Genomic DNA, 14,604 nt, shown 5'->3' with positions numbered 1-14,604 from the left:
CCTCATTTTTAGTGGTCAGCTACAGTGTTGGTTTACACAACTCTTCCCTGCCTTACACACTTCTTTCAAGAGGCCTACTTTCTTCTGAGATCGTTTGGGAAATCAGTGAAGCTATTTCAAATCTGTCTTGTGGCTCCAAGGAAATGCATATTTTTGTCACCAAATGTGTTTTGTTTTATTAAAATAAAATAACAACAGTTGCCCTAATGACACACATACCACTTGGCTTGATTTCTCAATCTAAAAACAGTTCATTACAAAAGGTGATGTTAAGTACTTAATATTTTTGCTCACTCTGGGGAGACATCCAGAAATCCTTACATTTTTTGTCAACTTGTGTCTTTACCTACCCTTTAGATCTCAAAGTTTGCCTGGTAAAAATTCTAAAACTTGTCTGGAAATCAGGAAAATATCAGAATTTCACTTGGGGAAATGTATGGCAACCCTGTGTCAATCTAGTGACTAGAGCGCCTCAAAAATACTTTCCATTTTCTGAGGTACTCTTGAATACATTTACTTAAAATGTTTTATGACCTTTTAAATGAGCATTTTAGTAATGTGGTAGTTTTCTCAGGTTGATTTAATTACATGATTAGATACAAGCTGCAGGAAACAATCCCTGAGTGGATAATGAGCAATAAAGGTTTATGGACATGTGCCAGAAATGTGTTCCAACAGAGTTATGTACACTCGAAAATGGAGAAAAAAGATCAATGACAGTGTAGGTTTCAATGATCAAAAGCACACATGAGAACACACCAGACAAGTAAAAATGTTCTGTCTTCTGTACTAGTGCTTCAGTGGTTCATTGGTGTGATAGCAGCAAACCATCAGTACTGGTTCAGCCTCAATGTGCACTTGTGGTAGATGTTCTTAAGATGCCTCTGTACTGCAAAATAGCTGGAGCATCATCTTGTGGTAGCGACATTACCCTTGTTACCACTGAAGGAACATCTTACACCAGGGTAGAGAGTGTCACCTGCAGGAGGTGCAGATATGACTAAGCTGTGGGGCATTGTGGAAGAATGAAAGGTCCCATGAGGTGGTCACCAATAATCACCACCCACACATTGAGGTTGAACTGGTATTGATGGTTCACTGTTACCTTACCACAGACAGAATATTCCCACTTGCCTGGTGTATTCTTATGTTTGCTTTCACTCATTGAAACCTAAGCTGTGAAAGATCTTTTCTCTCCACCTTCCAGCAGATGTACCTCCCTTGAAACAAGTTTCCAGACAGTCGGAGACTCTCTTTTTCTAATTACAGTGTTCAGGAGATTTAAACACATGAGACTACAAGTAAATAAATTAGATGTTCAATTAAGGGCTCAAGATAGTATTGCTCTGCATACTGTCACTCTACTGTTGAGATTTAGAATTAAGTTCAGATGGAAACAAAAGTAACCGAGATTGAGTAACAATTATCTGCAGCTGATAGAGTAAGTTACTTGGCTGTCATACCTCATTTCAACAACTTGGGTGAAAGGGGCTGAGAGGACACACATTTTTGACATACAGGTTTCTTCTCTAGTTAAGAGAATCACTAGTATATGATGCTTGTCACTTGAATGGTCGTTGTCCTGTCTGTATATAAAATACAATGAAACAGTGGAAAATCCAGGATGGAATGTAACAATATTATGAGAACATAGTTGCTACTCACCATATAGTGGAGATGCGGAGTCGCAGATAGGCACAACAAAAAAATGTCGCAAAATAAGCTTTGTGAGGCAACTGGGTGGGGGTGGGGGGGTAAGGAGGAGGCTGGGGAGGGACAGCAGGGGTGGGGGATGGTGAAGTGCTGCTGGGGAGCATGCAGGGACAATGTGGAATGAGTGTAGGGCAGCTAGGAAGCAGTCAGCTATTTAGTTGGGGGGGGGGGGGGGGGGGGATGGAAAAGGAAAGAAGTAAAAAGACTGGGTGCACCGGTGGAATAGAGGGCTGTGTAGTGCTGGAATGGAGACAGGAAAGGGGCTAGATGGGTAAGGACAATGACTAATGAAGTTTGAGGCCAGGAAGGTTACAGGAACACATGATATCTTGCAGGAAGAGTTCCCATCTGTGCAGTTCAGAATAGCTGGTGTTGGTGCTAAAAATCCGTATGATACAGGCTCTGAAGCATTCATTGAAATGAAGAATGTCGTGTTGGGTGGTGTGCTTAGTAACAGGGTGATCCAGTTGTTTCTTAGTCACAGTTTGTCAGTGGCCATTCATGTGGCTAGACAGCTTGTTGGTTGCCATGCCCACGTAGAATGCAGCAAAGTGGTTGCAGCTTAGCTTGTAGATTACATGACTGGTTTCACAGGTAGCCCTGCCTTTGACGAGATAGGTGATGTTCATGACAAGACTGGGATAAGTGATGGTGAGAGAACGTATGGGACAAGTTTTGCATCCAGGTCTATTACATGGATATGAGCCACGAGGTAAGGGGTTGTGTCAGATCCTTCCCACCAACACCAGCTTTTCTGAATAGCACAGGCTGCAACTGTCTCTGCAATATATCCTATGTTCCCGTAACCCTCTTGGCCCTACCTTTGTTAGTCATTGTCCTTGCCCATCTAGCCCCTTCCCTGTTCCCATTCCAGCACTATACAGCCCTCTATTCCACCAATGCACCTGTCTTTTTACTTATCTGATTTTCCGCTAGCCACTCCCTGTCTCCCTCGTCCTCCATTTTAACTTCCCAACTGCACCTAGCTGCCCTACCCTCCCTCCATCTTGTTCCTGCACGTTCCCCAGTAGCACTTCATTGTCCCCCACCCCTACCCTGCTATCCCTCCCCCTCCCCGCCCCAGCCTTTTCCGTACTGCCACCCAATTGCCTCCCCCATCGTGTGCTGCTGCTGCTGCTGCTGCTGCTCGTAGTCTGGCTTTAGCTGCCAGAGACTGTGGTCATGTGTGTGCGAATTATATTTCTATTTTTGACAAAGGCCTTGTTGACCGAAAGCTTATTTTGTGACAGTCTTTTTGTTGTGCCTATCTGTGACTCATCATCTGCGCTATGTGGTGAGTAGCAACCATCCTTTTCGTGATGTTGTTATAAAATACAGTGGACTTTTTTAACCAGTTGCCATCCCCTGCGGAATTTCCTTAGATTTCACTAAATGTATGATCTGCTCCCAATATTATTACTGGAGATCTCTCTGCATGTTATCAAGCAATGTGCTCAACCACCTTTCTCCGTCAAGTTATCATATCTACACAGTATGGTAAAGACATGGATGTGGGTGTCAGGTTTGTGACTGTCTTTTTCATCACTTTATTACACTGAGTAAAAATATGTTCTTTGGTTTATTTCAGAACCTAATGGTACAAGAAATACCAGGCATCAATTCCACATCTAGATGTTTTTAGTGATTATACAGACTTTACTACATGCACTTACTTCACTGGAATGTCACTATAAAAATGCTTTTAAGGATTTCCTCAAAGGCTGAGAAAAAGTTGTTAGTTCACAGTTTCACTGTTTAATCTACAGTCTTTGCAGACTACCATACAAGAAAACCAACTCCATTAACTGTTTACCCTTCAATATTGTTCTCTGTAATGTTACAGCCTCATGCGACACTATAATAAATACACAAACTGTAGATAGTGTTTAGTGTATGATGGATGATGTTTGCCATACATAACTTCTTTGAGATCACAGAGCAACATTTCTTAATCATATTTGATATTATTACGTAAATGTAGAAAAATGAATTTCTGGGAAATAAACTACTTCAGTTTTCATAAACTTTTGCATGCCCAGTCAGCACTTTCGCATTTACCTGTAGATCATAAGATAAGTTCCTGGCAAATATTTTTTTGTTTAAATATTAATCTCTTCCTTCCATGTAAAGTTCATGCACATGTTAGTTTTTGTGTTCAGCCTTACACACACACACACACACACACACACCTACCTTCCAGTGCCTCCAAATCTATCACTTGTATTTGCTAGTATGTCCTTTGCAATGTTCGAACATGGTGATATTATTCTTATTAATAGTAAATATGGTAATGGAAAGTCCTGATGTAATGTGAATAATACAAGAAGTAAATACAGAAGCTCACTGTTCAAGTAAGGCAGTGGTTTGTTTAAAGGCATTTAAGGCTGAAAACTGTGCTACCTTTCAGACAAATCCTTTTTCATCGGTCAGCTTTCACAGTATATGGCAATGCAGAAAAAGTGGATTATGATGTACGTTCTCATTTACTGTAAAGCAATCATCCCTAGTTCAGGATCTTGACTAATGCAGATTTATCTAAAATGTAAAGCTTCTGTTCTCATGTTGTGTGCTTCAGTGATAACTGTAATTTGACTTCTTTCATTTGGTGTCTACCGCTTCCAAAAATCTTCACTAAAAAGAACTAATCTCGCATCTGCAAGACAAAGTACAGAAGGAGGTTATGCTACGAGAGAGAGAGAGAGAGAGAGAGAGAGAGAGAGAGAGAGAGAGAGAGTGGAGGGGGGAGGGGCCACATGCACATATTTTTGTTATTGGTAGAGTAGTCTCTTATACTTCTGGAATGTTACAGGAGGATGCATTTTAAAGATTTTTTATTTATTTACAAAGAACAAGCATTCACACTTTGGTGCTGCAGTATACTGTGAAATGAAATGCTGAAGTCTGAAACATTTTCAGAATTTTCCACTTGTATACTGTAGCTGCCTCCCCTTTTTTTTAAAAATTGATTTGTTTAGAATATTATTTGCCTGGCCTTGAAAACTGGTAGTTTATAGGTTTCAAAACTTCCTACTAACTATAGTCTTCTTAAATTTCAGGGCATGGGACTCTGGTTGATTTACTCAAGCACCTGTTATCAGGAAGCTGCTGTTGCTTTAATGCTGACTGTTATAATGTGTTACAACTTCCCAAGTGTTTGGATATCAAAACTTCAAGCTGCATGGTGAGAGTAAATGACTGTAATAATCCAGATAGACATAGGAAAATATTTGATCAGTATTGAATATTTATATTGCAAAAAGCAAACATCCAAGAAACTATTTCATTATGTTTACTGCAGTGCAGTGCATGTGGCAAGTTACGATCAGAATATAAAATAGTGCAATATATATTCATTAACATAACAACTGACCTCTTGAAATAAATTTGGTGAAAAACATTTAATAAGATGTATTATTATAGCTTAGCTTGCTTGTGGATATGATGCAGCGCTAATCTGATACATTGTGGTTTTCAGTTATTGCGTTAGATGGTTATCTGTCCCTATTGTACCAAACACCACTGTGACAACTGAATTCTTTTTATTCTGAATGTCATGAATTTTCCAAAAAATGTACTGTTGATTCCAGATTGTTATTGACTCATTCAAATTTTGACTTTGTAACTATTTGAGAGTTTGGGTGGGAGCCATAACTCGTGCAGCAAGTGCATACTCTAAAATCTGAAATTCATGATTCCATTTTTCTTGGAATTTGAAAGAAATTGTCGTTTAACTGTGGTCATGAAAAATTCAGTTAGGAACATACTTTTTCCATTTGAAGGCATATCGGCACACAGAAATGACATTCATTGGCACACTGACACATGGGAGAGACTGATCACCAAGCACATGGCTGGGCCTGCATGGGAATAGTGAGCCCTCTCTGAAGCTCAGCTGAGAATCATCCTTTTCTGCATGCATGTATGCTTCTTAAATTTTGCCTTATCTTCTGTCAGTCATAACACAAACCACAGACATCAATAAGGTACACCACAGAAAAGTGTCTATTGGCAATGACACTCTCATAATCTTTAAGGAATGAGAAAGGTAACTGGAAGTGTATTGGCATACAGATTAAGTCAAAAGGCAAACAGAAACTGTAGAACAGTTACTTTCTTAGACGAGAGAGGAGTCGTAGGATGTATTCAAATTTTTGTTAATCATTCAAGCTTGTGTAATGTAAAAAAAAAGCTTAGGATTTAATTAATGAATGATGCAAAGGTTTTCCTGTCGATGAAGTATGTGACACCCCAGAGAAGCCTAATAATGAAGACTAGTTTTTGTATGTTTGTGGATAAACATTGTTCACAGAGGTGACGTGTGTTGCATTGTTCTGTTATGTTGTTTCTTTTATTTTGTTCATAAGAATTTATAACTGTAATGGTGGGAAATAATTTGTGAAAAATGTAAGTTTTTCGTGCAAATTTTAGTGGTTCTGCCCCATTTAACTTAACTAGTAACATAGTTTTTGCGGTCTATCTATGACTTTTAGAACAAACTTGTATGAGCACTGTTTTGCCTACAACAATTTAGCGAAGTGTGATTGTCTGGATCTAGTGCCTGCAATGTGGATTCATCTTTTAATGATGGTCAGAAGCAGCAGAACAATGCAAAGAGAGATTTTATAACTGATGGCAATAGCTATGACCAAACAAGGTATAATATGAACCATAGAGTTGGAACTCACAGTGACAGGTTTACCTAGACATTAATTTTGAGATGTTTGTGATATTATGGAATGTTGTAAAGACTGAAGCAAGTTCACACTTCTAGAAATGGCAATGTTAGGTGAAATCTGCAAAGCAGATAAAAATAACCTTTGCGTCGGTTAAAGCTATAAAATTTTTCCATACTGGTAAGTTAACTTTTGAAAATCGTTTCAGATGACAGAAAAAATCAGATGTATCTGAGAAGAGAATTTTCTGGCTTTACTTTCCAGTCAAAAGCTGAGGAACATAAGCCAAATTGTCAATTTTTTTCTTAGAGTCCTTTCCTGAAACAGAATTGGGGGCAGACTAAAATATATTGTTTATAGATAACAGGACAAAAAATAAAAGACCACTGAAAATTGTTGCTATTTATCCAATATAGAAAACTTTGTGTTTAAATTGACAATGACAAAGAGTGTGAAGATGAAGGCAGTAGTGGTGGCTCTGGCGGGAGTAGTTAAATAAATACAATCCAAATGGGCCACAATAAAAGATTGAGCTCACTGGTGATGAAGACAAAAAAAAGTTTGATTAACAAAAAGACGATAAAAGTGAAACACAATTGAGTCGACATAAAAAAGTGCTAATCCTCAATTTAGTAAAGGTTAGTATGATCATATTAGCTATTGTGTTTTCAAATGCATCACACGCTATTAACGAATAGTTCTGTATGTACCGTTGGTGCTGTTTGCAGCTATTAGAAATAGACTGTCCCACATTGATCATCATGACCACTGAGTACTGAACATCCCTGCCATGTCAATGGTTAGTCCCTTGTTTATGTGAAATTATGACAGTTAGTCCTACATTAACATGCCAGTAGGAGATGACAGAGTATACTCTCTTCTATTTGGATATGAATAGGTGATAACTGTTGAATATTGTGTAGCATTTTGCTGAAGAATATCATCAAAGAATATGACAAGTGTGATTTTCAAGAGAAAGAAAGAAAGCTAAGCTTATGACAGTGGATAATGACTAACAGCATGATTCAGATGATGGTAACTTGTATTACATGGCGTTGGTCATATAACTGGAAATGGAAAGACTGTAGAAGACATTAAAAATAAGATTGGACTAGGGAAAGGTGTTGTTCAACAACTAAAACTATCCTTTGTAATGATGTCACAAATGCAACGAGAAAAATCATTTGTAAAAATAACACCTGGACAGCGATTGTTAATCAGAGACAAGAGCATAATTAGGAGTGTGTCAGGGAATCCCCACTACGCCAAATTAAAAGAAGACATTGAAGCATTTCAGAGGCATGCTGCTAGACTGGTCAATATGGAAATGCTTCGGGAAATCAAATAGGAATCCCTCATGGAAAATGTTGTTCTTTTCGTGAAACACTATTTAGGAAATTTAGAGAACTGAAATATGGAGCTGACTGCTGGATGATTCTACTGCTGCCAATGAGCATTTTGAATAAGAGTCGAAAAAAAATGTGAAAAATTAGGGCTCATACAGTACTATGTAGACAGAAGTATTGCTGCAGGAAAGGGAATGCCTAGTAGTGTACGAAACACCCTCTGCTATGCACCATATGGTGGCTTGTAGAGAGAGAGAGAGAGAGAGAGATATGTAACATAGTGTATGGAAAAGAACCATCTCATCCTCTTTTTGCATGCAGATTATAGTCCCTTGTGTTGTGGGTTCAAGATATTTACCCTGTCTTAGCAACACAAATTTGATGTAAATGATGGAGACAGTCCAGAATTAACATGATCAGTACTAAACTGTGTAGAAACTGCACTCAAGCTTTGTGCACAAGTCTTCTTTAACAATGAGCCCAGGTTAAAGTACTGAGCTACAGTGCTTAACAACTTATGTACCTACAGTATCTACTTTATCTGTAGAACGAATGGTTGTGTTCTGTCATAGTATTGTTTGTAGTCCATGTAAAATTTTTCATAATCGTATCACTATTACTTTTTTGTGCTTCACTATACACTACAAAGAAGTAAGTGGTCTGTGAAGCTCTTGTTTTTTGTCCTCTGTGCAGTGGAATTTCTCTGAATTGCCAATTTTTGTCTTGTTATAACACCAAGAAACAGTTTATCATATTGTACACTTTTCAAAAAATTTATTGGTGTTCCACAAGTATTAGCGTTTTATCAAAAGTGAAGTACTAATTCTTTTAATTTTTTAATTAAGTTATGTTTTCACAAGACAGTTCCAAATGTGCCTTACTATTTTGTATTTGTTCTTGCAGACATTTCCTTCACTTGACTATCAGGTCTCTCTAAGCAGCTTTTCCATGTGCTATATTTATACGAGGGCTATCCACAAAGTACATTACGTTTTGGAATTAAAAATAAATAAAGTATTGTAAATTTTTTTTTATTATATACAGATGAAAGCCACACTTAAATACTACTTTTCTACATAGTTGCCATTTAAATTAAGGCAAGCGATGGACGAGCTTGGAAATTCCTTCGTCGTAAAATTCGGCCGCCTGCGCCTTCAACCACGTAATGACTGTCTTTTGGGAGAGAAAAGGTGTGATTTTTGTGGATTTCCTGGAAAGAGGCACTACAATAAACGCTCAAAGGTATTGCCAAACTCTGCACAACCTCAGAAGAGCAATACAAAACAAGCGCAGGGGAAAGTTGGGCTCAAAGATCTTGCTGATTCAAGACAACGCCCAAACCCACACAGCAAATGCCACTCGCGAAGTTCTCGAATCTTTTAAGTGGGAGTTGTTTCCTCATCCGCCATACAGTCCCGACCTGGCACCGAGCGACTTCCACTTATTCCCAGCAATGAAGAAGTGGTTGGCTATGCAGCGTTTTGATGACGACGCACGGCTTCAAGAAGAGGTAACCACGTGGTTGAAGGCGCAGGCAGCCGAATTTTACGAAGAAGGAATTTCCAAGCTCGTCCATCGCTACGATAAGTGCCTTAATTTAAATGGCAACTATGTAGAAAAGTAGTATTTAAGTGTGGCTTTCGTCTGTATATAATAGAAAAAATTTCCAATACTTTATTTATTTTTAATTCCAAAACGTAATGTACTTTGTGGATAGCCCTCGTAGTTCAAAAATTGTCCACTAGAATGCTTGCAAGAGATCATTTGTGTTCAGAAAGGATAGTTTAAATAAAGTAGGTGGTGGTGTGGTTATGTCTGTTGGTAGTAGTTTATCCTGTAGTGAAGCTGAAATAGATAGTTCCTGCGAATTACCATGGGTTGAGGTTATACTCAACAGCCGCACCAAAATAATAATTGATTCCTCCTACTGACCCCCCACCCCCTCCAACTCAGATGGTACAATAGCTGAACGGTTCAAAGAAAACTTGAATCTCATTACAAATAAGTACCCCACTCATAGTTATAATTGGTGGAGACTTCAATCTACCCTCGATTTGTTGGCGAAAATACATGTTCAAAGGCGTTGGTAGACAGAAAACATCTTTCGAAATTGTACTAAATGCTTTCTCTGAGAATTACTTTGAACAATTAGTTCATGAGCCCACACGAATTTTAAATGGTTGCGAAAACACACTTGACCTCTCAGCCACTAATAATCCTGACCTAATAGAGAGCGTCATGATAGATACAGGGATTAGTGACACAAGGTCATTGTAGCGAGGCTCAAAACCATATCAGCCAAAACCACTAAAAATAAACGCAAAATACATCTATTTAAAACAGCAGATAAAAATTGGCTTGATGCCTTTCTAAGAGAGTGTCTCCATTCCTTCCAAGCTAATTATGTAAGTGTAGACCAGATATGGCTCAGATTCAAAGATACAGTATATCGACAGCAATTGATAGATCCATAACGTATAAGTTAATAAGAGATGGGACTGATCAACCATGGTACACAAAACACGTCAGAACACTGTTGCAGAAGCAACGAAAAAAGCATGCCAAATTCAGAACAACGCAAAATCCCCGAGACTGGCTAAGTTTCACGGAAGCTCGAAATTTAGTGCGGACGTCAATGCGAGATGCTTTCAATAGTTTCCACAATGAAAGATTGTCTCAAAATATGGTAGAAAACCCAGAGAGATTCTGGTCATATGTAAATTACACCAGTGGAGTTTTCTGTAATTCCTTCATGAAAGAAGACGAAGTAAATATTCCAGAATTCGAAACCAGAACAGCTGTTAGCATGAGTGGCATAAAAGTAGATATCTTAGGTGTTGTGTGAAACAACTCAAACCACTTAAAAAGGCAAGTCTTCCGGTCCAGATGGTATACTAATCACATTCCTTTCAGAGTATGCGGACACAGTAGCGCCTTTCTTAGCAATCATATATAACTGCTCATGTGATGAAAGGTCTGTTCCTAAAGACTGGAAAGTAGCACAGGTCACACCAATATTCAAGAAAGGAAATAGGAGAAACCCATTGAATTACAGACCCATATCACTGACCTCAATTTGCTGTAGGATTTACGGATTCAGAAAATATTTTTCTTGAACAACACAGATAGCTCTTTATTCCCATGAAGTAATGAGTGCTGTCGACAAGGGATCTCAGATTGATTCCATATTCCTAGATTTCCAGAAGGCTTTTGATACCTTTCCTCACAAGTGACTATTAATAAAGTAGCGTGCATATGGAGTATTGTCTCAGTTGTGTGACTGGAATCGTGATTTCCTTTCAGAGAGGTCACAGTTCATAGTGATAGACGATAAATCATCAAGTAGAACAGAAGTGATATCTGGCATTTCAGATGTTAGTGTCATAGGCCTGCTGCTGTTCCTGATTTACATACATGATAATCTGAGCAACCCCCTTAGATTATTTGCAGATGATGCTGTAATTTACCGTCTAGTAAAATCATCAGACAAGCAATTCCAGTTACAAAATGAACTGCAGAGAATTTCTGTATGGTGCGAAAAGTGGCAATTGGCACTAAACAAAGAAAAGTGCGAGGTCATCCACATGGATACTAAAATAAATCTGATAAATTTTGGGTATACGATAAATTGCTTAAATCTAAGGGCTGTCAATTCCACTAAATACCTAGGAATTACAATTACGAGCAACTTAAATTGGAAAGACCACATAGATAATATTGTGGGGGAAGGCGAAACAAGGACTGAGCTTTGTTGCCAGAACACTTAGAAGATGCGACAAACCCACTAAAGAGACAGCCTATGTTACACCTTTCCATCCTCTGCCGAAATATTGCTGCACAGTGTGAGATCCTTACCAGGTAGGATTGACAGAGGACATTGAAAAAGTGCAAAAAAAAAGGCAGCTTGTTTAGTGTTATCGCACAATAGGGGTGAGTGTCACTGTTATGATACGCGAGTTCGGTGGCAGTCACTGAAACAAAGGCAGTTTTCTATGCCGCGAGATCTATGTATGTAATTTTAATCAACAACTTTCTGTTCCGAATGCGAAAATATTTTGTTGACACCCACTTACGTAGGGAGAAATGATCATCATAATAAAATAAGAGAAATTAGTGCTCAAATGGAAAGATTTAGGTGTTCCTTTTTCCCATGCGCCATTCGAGAGTGGAATGGTATAGTAGTAGTATGAAAATGGTTCGATGAACCTTCTAACAGGAATTTAAGTGTGAACTGCAGAGGAACCATCTAGACGTAGATACAAAGGTGGGAGAGTAAGTTTAATTTGTTTCTTTCAAGATACTGAGGCATAAAGTTTTCAGTCAGCAGAAGAACTCTACCTGTTCATTCATGACATGGTAAGAAGCGAGAAGCTATACTGCTGGTTCACAAGGAGACCTTACGGACTGATCTTCTTAAGTCTTCCACATGCTTCTATGATTTGAACCTCAGTTCTCAGACATAAGGTTCTTAAAACAGTACAACTGTTTAAAAAATGAATCAAATATTTTTAAATATTATTTCAATTTCATATAAGTACAGACTAAAAATACATAAAGTGTTGCTATTAGTGAGAATAGGACCATCAGTGCCAAGCACCAAGTGCAGACAACTTTGTTAAAACGTTCTAAATGTTTTATACTTAACAGCTCCTGGAAATCTTAAAAAATCAGTTTTTTCCAAGCGTGTTTGAGAAGTCCGTCAAACTGCTTTAGGAAAGGTGATGTTCATGCACTGACCTCCAGATTGTATGAGTATGAAGAGAATTGAGGAAGGCCAGTTTGTAAGGTCCTCTTGTCAGTGTAAAATAGGCAAGATCTTGTGATAATTGGACTTAACTGGCGTAACCTCGCCAAAAAAGTCATAAATTTTACCGTTACCCCAGTTGCTAAGCTTGTTTTATTTTTGCTAGGCCTCCATGTTGTCCTTTTTTCTGTTCTTGTGTAGCTCTTTTCTTTTTTCAACATCAGCTAGTAATATTCAAATATTTCTCTCTTTTGTCATTAAAAACAGTCTTTCACATTAGTTTGGAGTAACTAATGCTTATCAGATGATGGCAGTGCTCGTCACATATTGCATTTTTATCCAAGACCATTCACATTTCTAGTTACAAAATCTTTGTTTTCAACCTCATTTGTTCAAGTTTGGATTAATTGCCTGTTCTTTTCACTCCAGTATTGACTATGTTTTTAATATGTCATTAGTAAATATTAACAACAAAATATGAATAAGTAAACTGTACAAATGTTATTTTCTAGATATATCAACTTTGGCAGTAAAAGTTTTTATTCCACCCCCTGTTACCACTGATTCCTGATCTCCCACTCCACACCCCTGTCCTTCACATGATGTACAGCTTTTTTAAATTGTTTGTCAGAGGACACAGAGGCCACAATTTTTAGATAATGTTGATGTAATAGTATATGAATGGTGAGTTGCCTGTTGTGATGTGCCATAACACATTTTACAATGAAAAATTGTCAGTCAGGCCACCTGCTTGCTGCCTGACATCAACACTTCTCCCCAAAGCTCTCAAACATGTTCCTTTCATCAAAGATATGACTGACAACAGTGACATGTTTTTTAGTGACTTAGCTTAATTTACATTAAAGATGTATATCTAACTGGAACTAAAGTCTGATACGCTCCCCGCATCTCAGCTATTACATCTCATATCGGGTACTGCTAATCTTTACAACTGATTCTGTAATTTTATCAAACCCTGAGAAATTTGTATCCTTGTACAGAAAGGTACTCCAGAGAGTAAGCTAGCATGAAGCCAAGGATGCTCCCTTTAAGTACATGTAACACTGGTCTCTGTACTTAGTTATCAGTGACAACTGACAGTCTTTTTTTTGTTCTGGAACAGTGCAAAAATTGTCTGCAGCCAAGGTATGTTGCAGCTCATCACCCCCCTCAAAATTGGAGATTGCATACTGAAAATGAAATCTTTGCAAATTACACTCATCACACAGTAATTTAATGTTGTCTATGGAAAAGAGCTTGGCCCTTGCAATGTATGATTATTTTAACCACAATACTATAGCTTTTACATCTACATAGTGTTGTTAAAGAAACAATACCATATATCTGACTTTCACATTTTCCAGATTTTTGTCAGTTTGCATAACTTCTGTTACTGCAGTCATCATCATCATCATCATCATCTTGGACAGTTTCCAGCCACTGGCTGGGTCTGTCGGGAACACAAGCCTCTCCATCGTGTTCTGTCTTTCCACCATTCCCCCTCTTCCACCTTCGTCCAGTTCTCTCCTCTTCTCATCACACATTCCTTCACTCCCTTCACCCATCTATCTCTTGGTCTTCCTCTGGGCCTCTTCCCCTCCAGTTGCAGATCAAACATCCTCTTTGGAATTCTTCCCTCATCCATTCTCTTCATGTGCCCATACCACTGCAGTCTTGATTTTTCTATCCTGTCCTGTACTGGTTCCTCCTTTAGTCTTTCCCTCACATACACATTTCGCAATCTGTCTCGTCTTGTTACACCCAACCTGCTCCTCTGGAACTTCATTTCACTAGCCTGTATTCTACTTTTGTCGCTTTTGTGCATTACCCATGTCTCACTTCCGTATGCCAATATGGGGACAAAGTAGGTTCGGCATATAATTCCCTTGGATTTCTGTGGCACCTCCTTGCTCCAAATAAGCCCCCTAATGCATTTGTAGAACTGCCCTGCTTTTCTGCACCTTTCATTTATTTCCATTGCGTTTCCCCCCTTACTTTCAATCACACTTCCCAGGTACTTGAAGTTCTATACCACTTGTAGTTTTTCCCCTCCACAAGTTATATCCACATTTGGCCTATTCTTCTTCCTTGTTGTGAAATTATTTCACTTTTCTTTGCAGAGAAATGC

At 38.4% G+C, this 14,604-nt stretch overlaps 1 protein-coding gene across 1 annotated transcript in view; it reads left to right on the top strand.

The window, feature by feature from the left end:
• The window catches only part of LOC126259280 (nuclear envelope integral membrane protein 1a), a 117,934-nt gene that overhangs the window by 91,084 nt on the left and 12,246 nt on the right, over positions 1 to 14,604 (top strand). The window contains exon 6 of the mRNA XM_049955927.1: positions 4,770 to 4,894. Within this exon, the coding sequence (XP_049811884.1) occupies positions 4,770 to 4,894 (125 nt within the window). The remainder of the gene's footprint in view (positions 1 to 4,769; positions 4,895 to 14,604) is intronic.

The sequence above is a fragment of the Schistocerca nitens genome, chromosome 5 (genome assembly GCF_023898315.1).
Source record: "Schistocerca nitens isolate TAMUIC-IGC-003100 chromosome 5, iqSchNite1.1, whole genome shotgun sequence".
NCBI classification, from domain to species: domain Eukaryota; kingdom Metazoa; phylum Arthropoda; class Insecta; order Orthoptera; family Acrididae; genus Schistocerca; species Schistocerca nitens.
The sequence above is the reverse complement of the archived record's forward strand: the minus strand, read 5'-3'. Positions and strand labels throughout refer to the sequence as shown.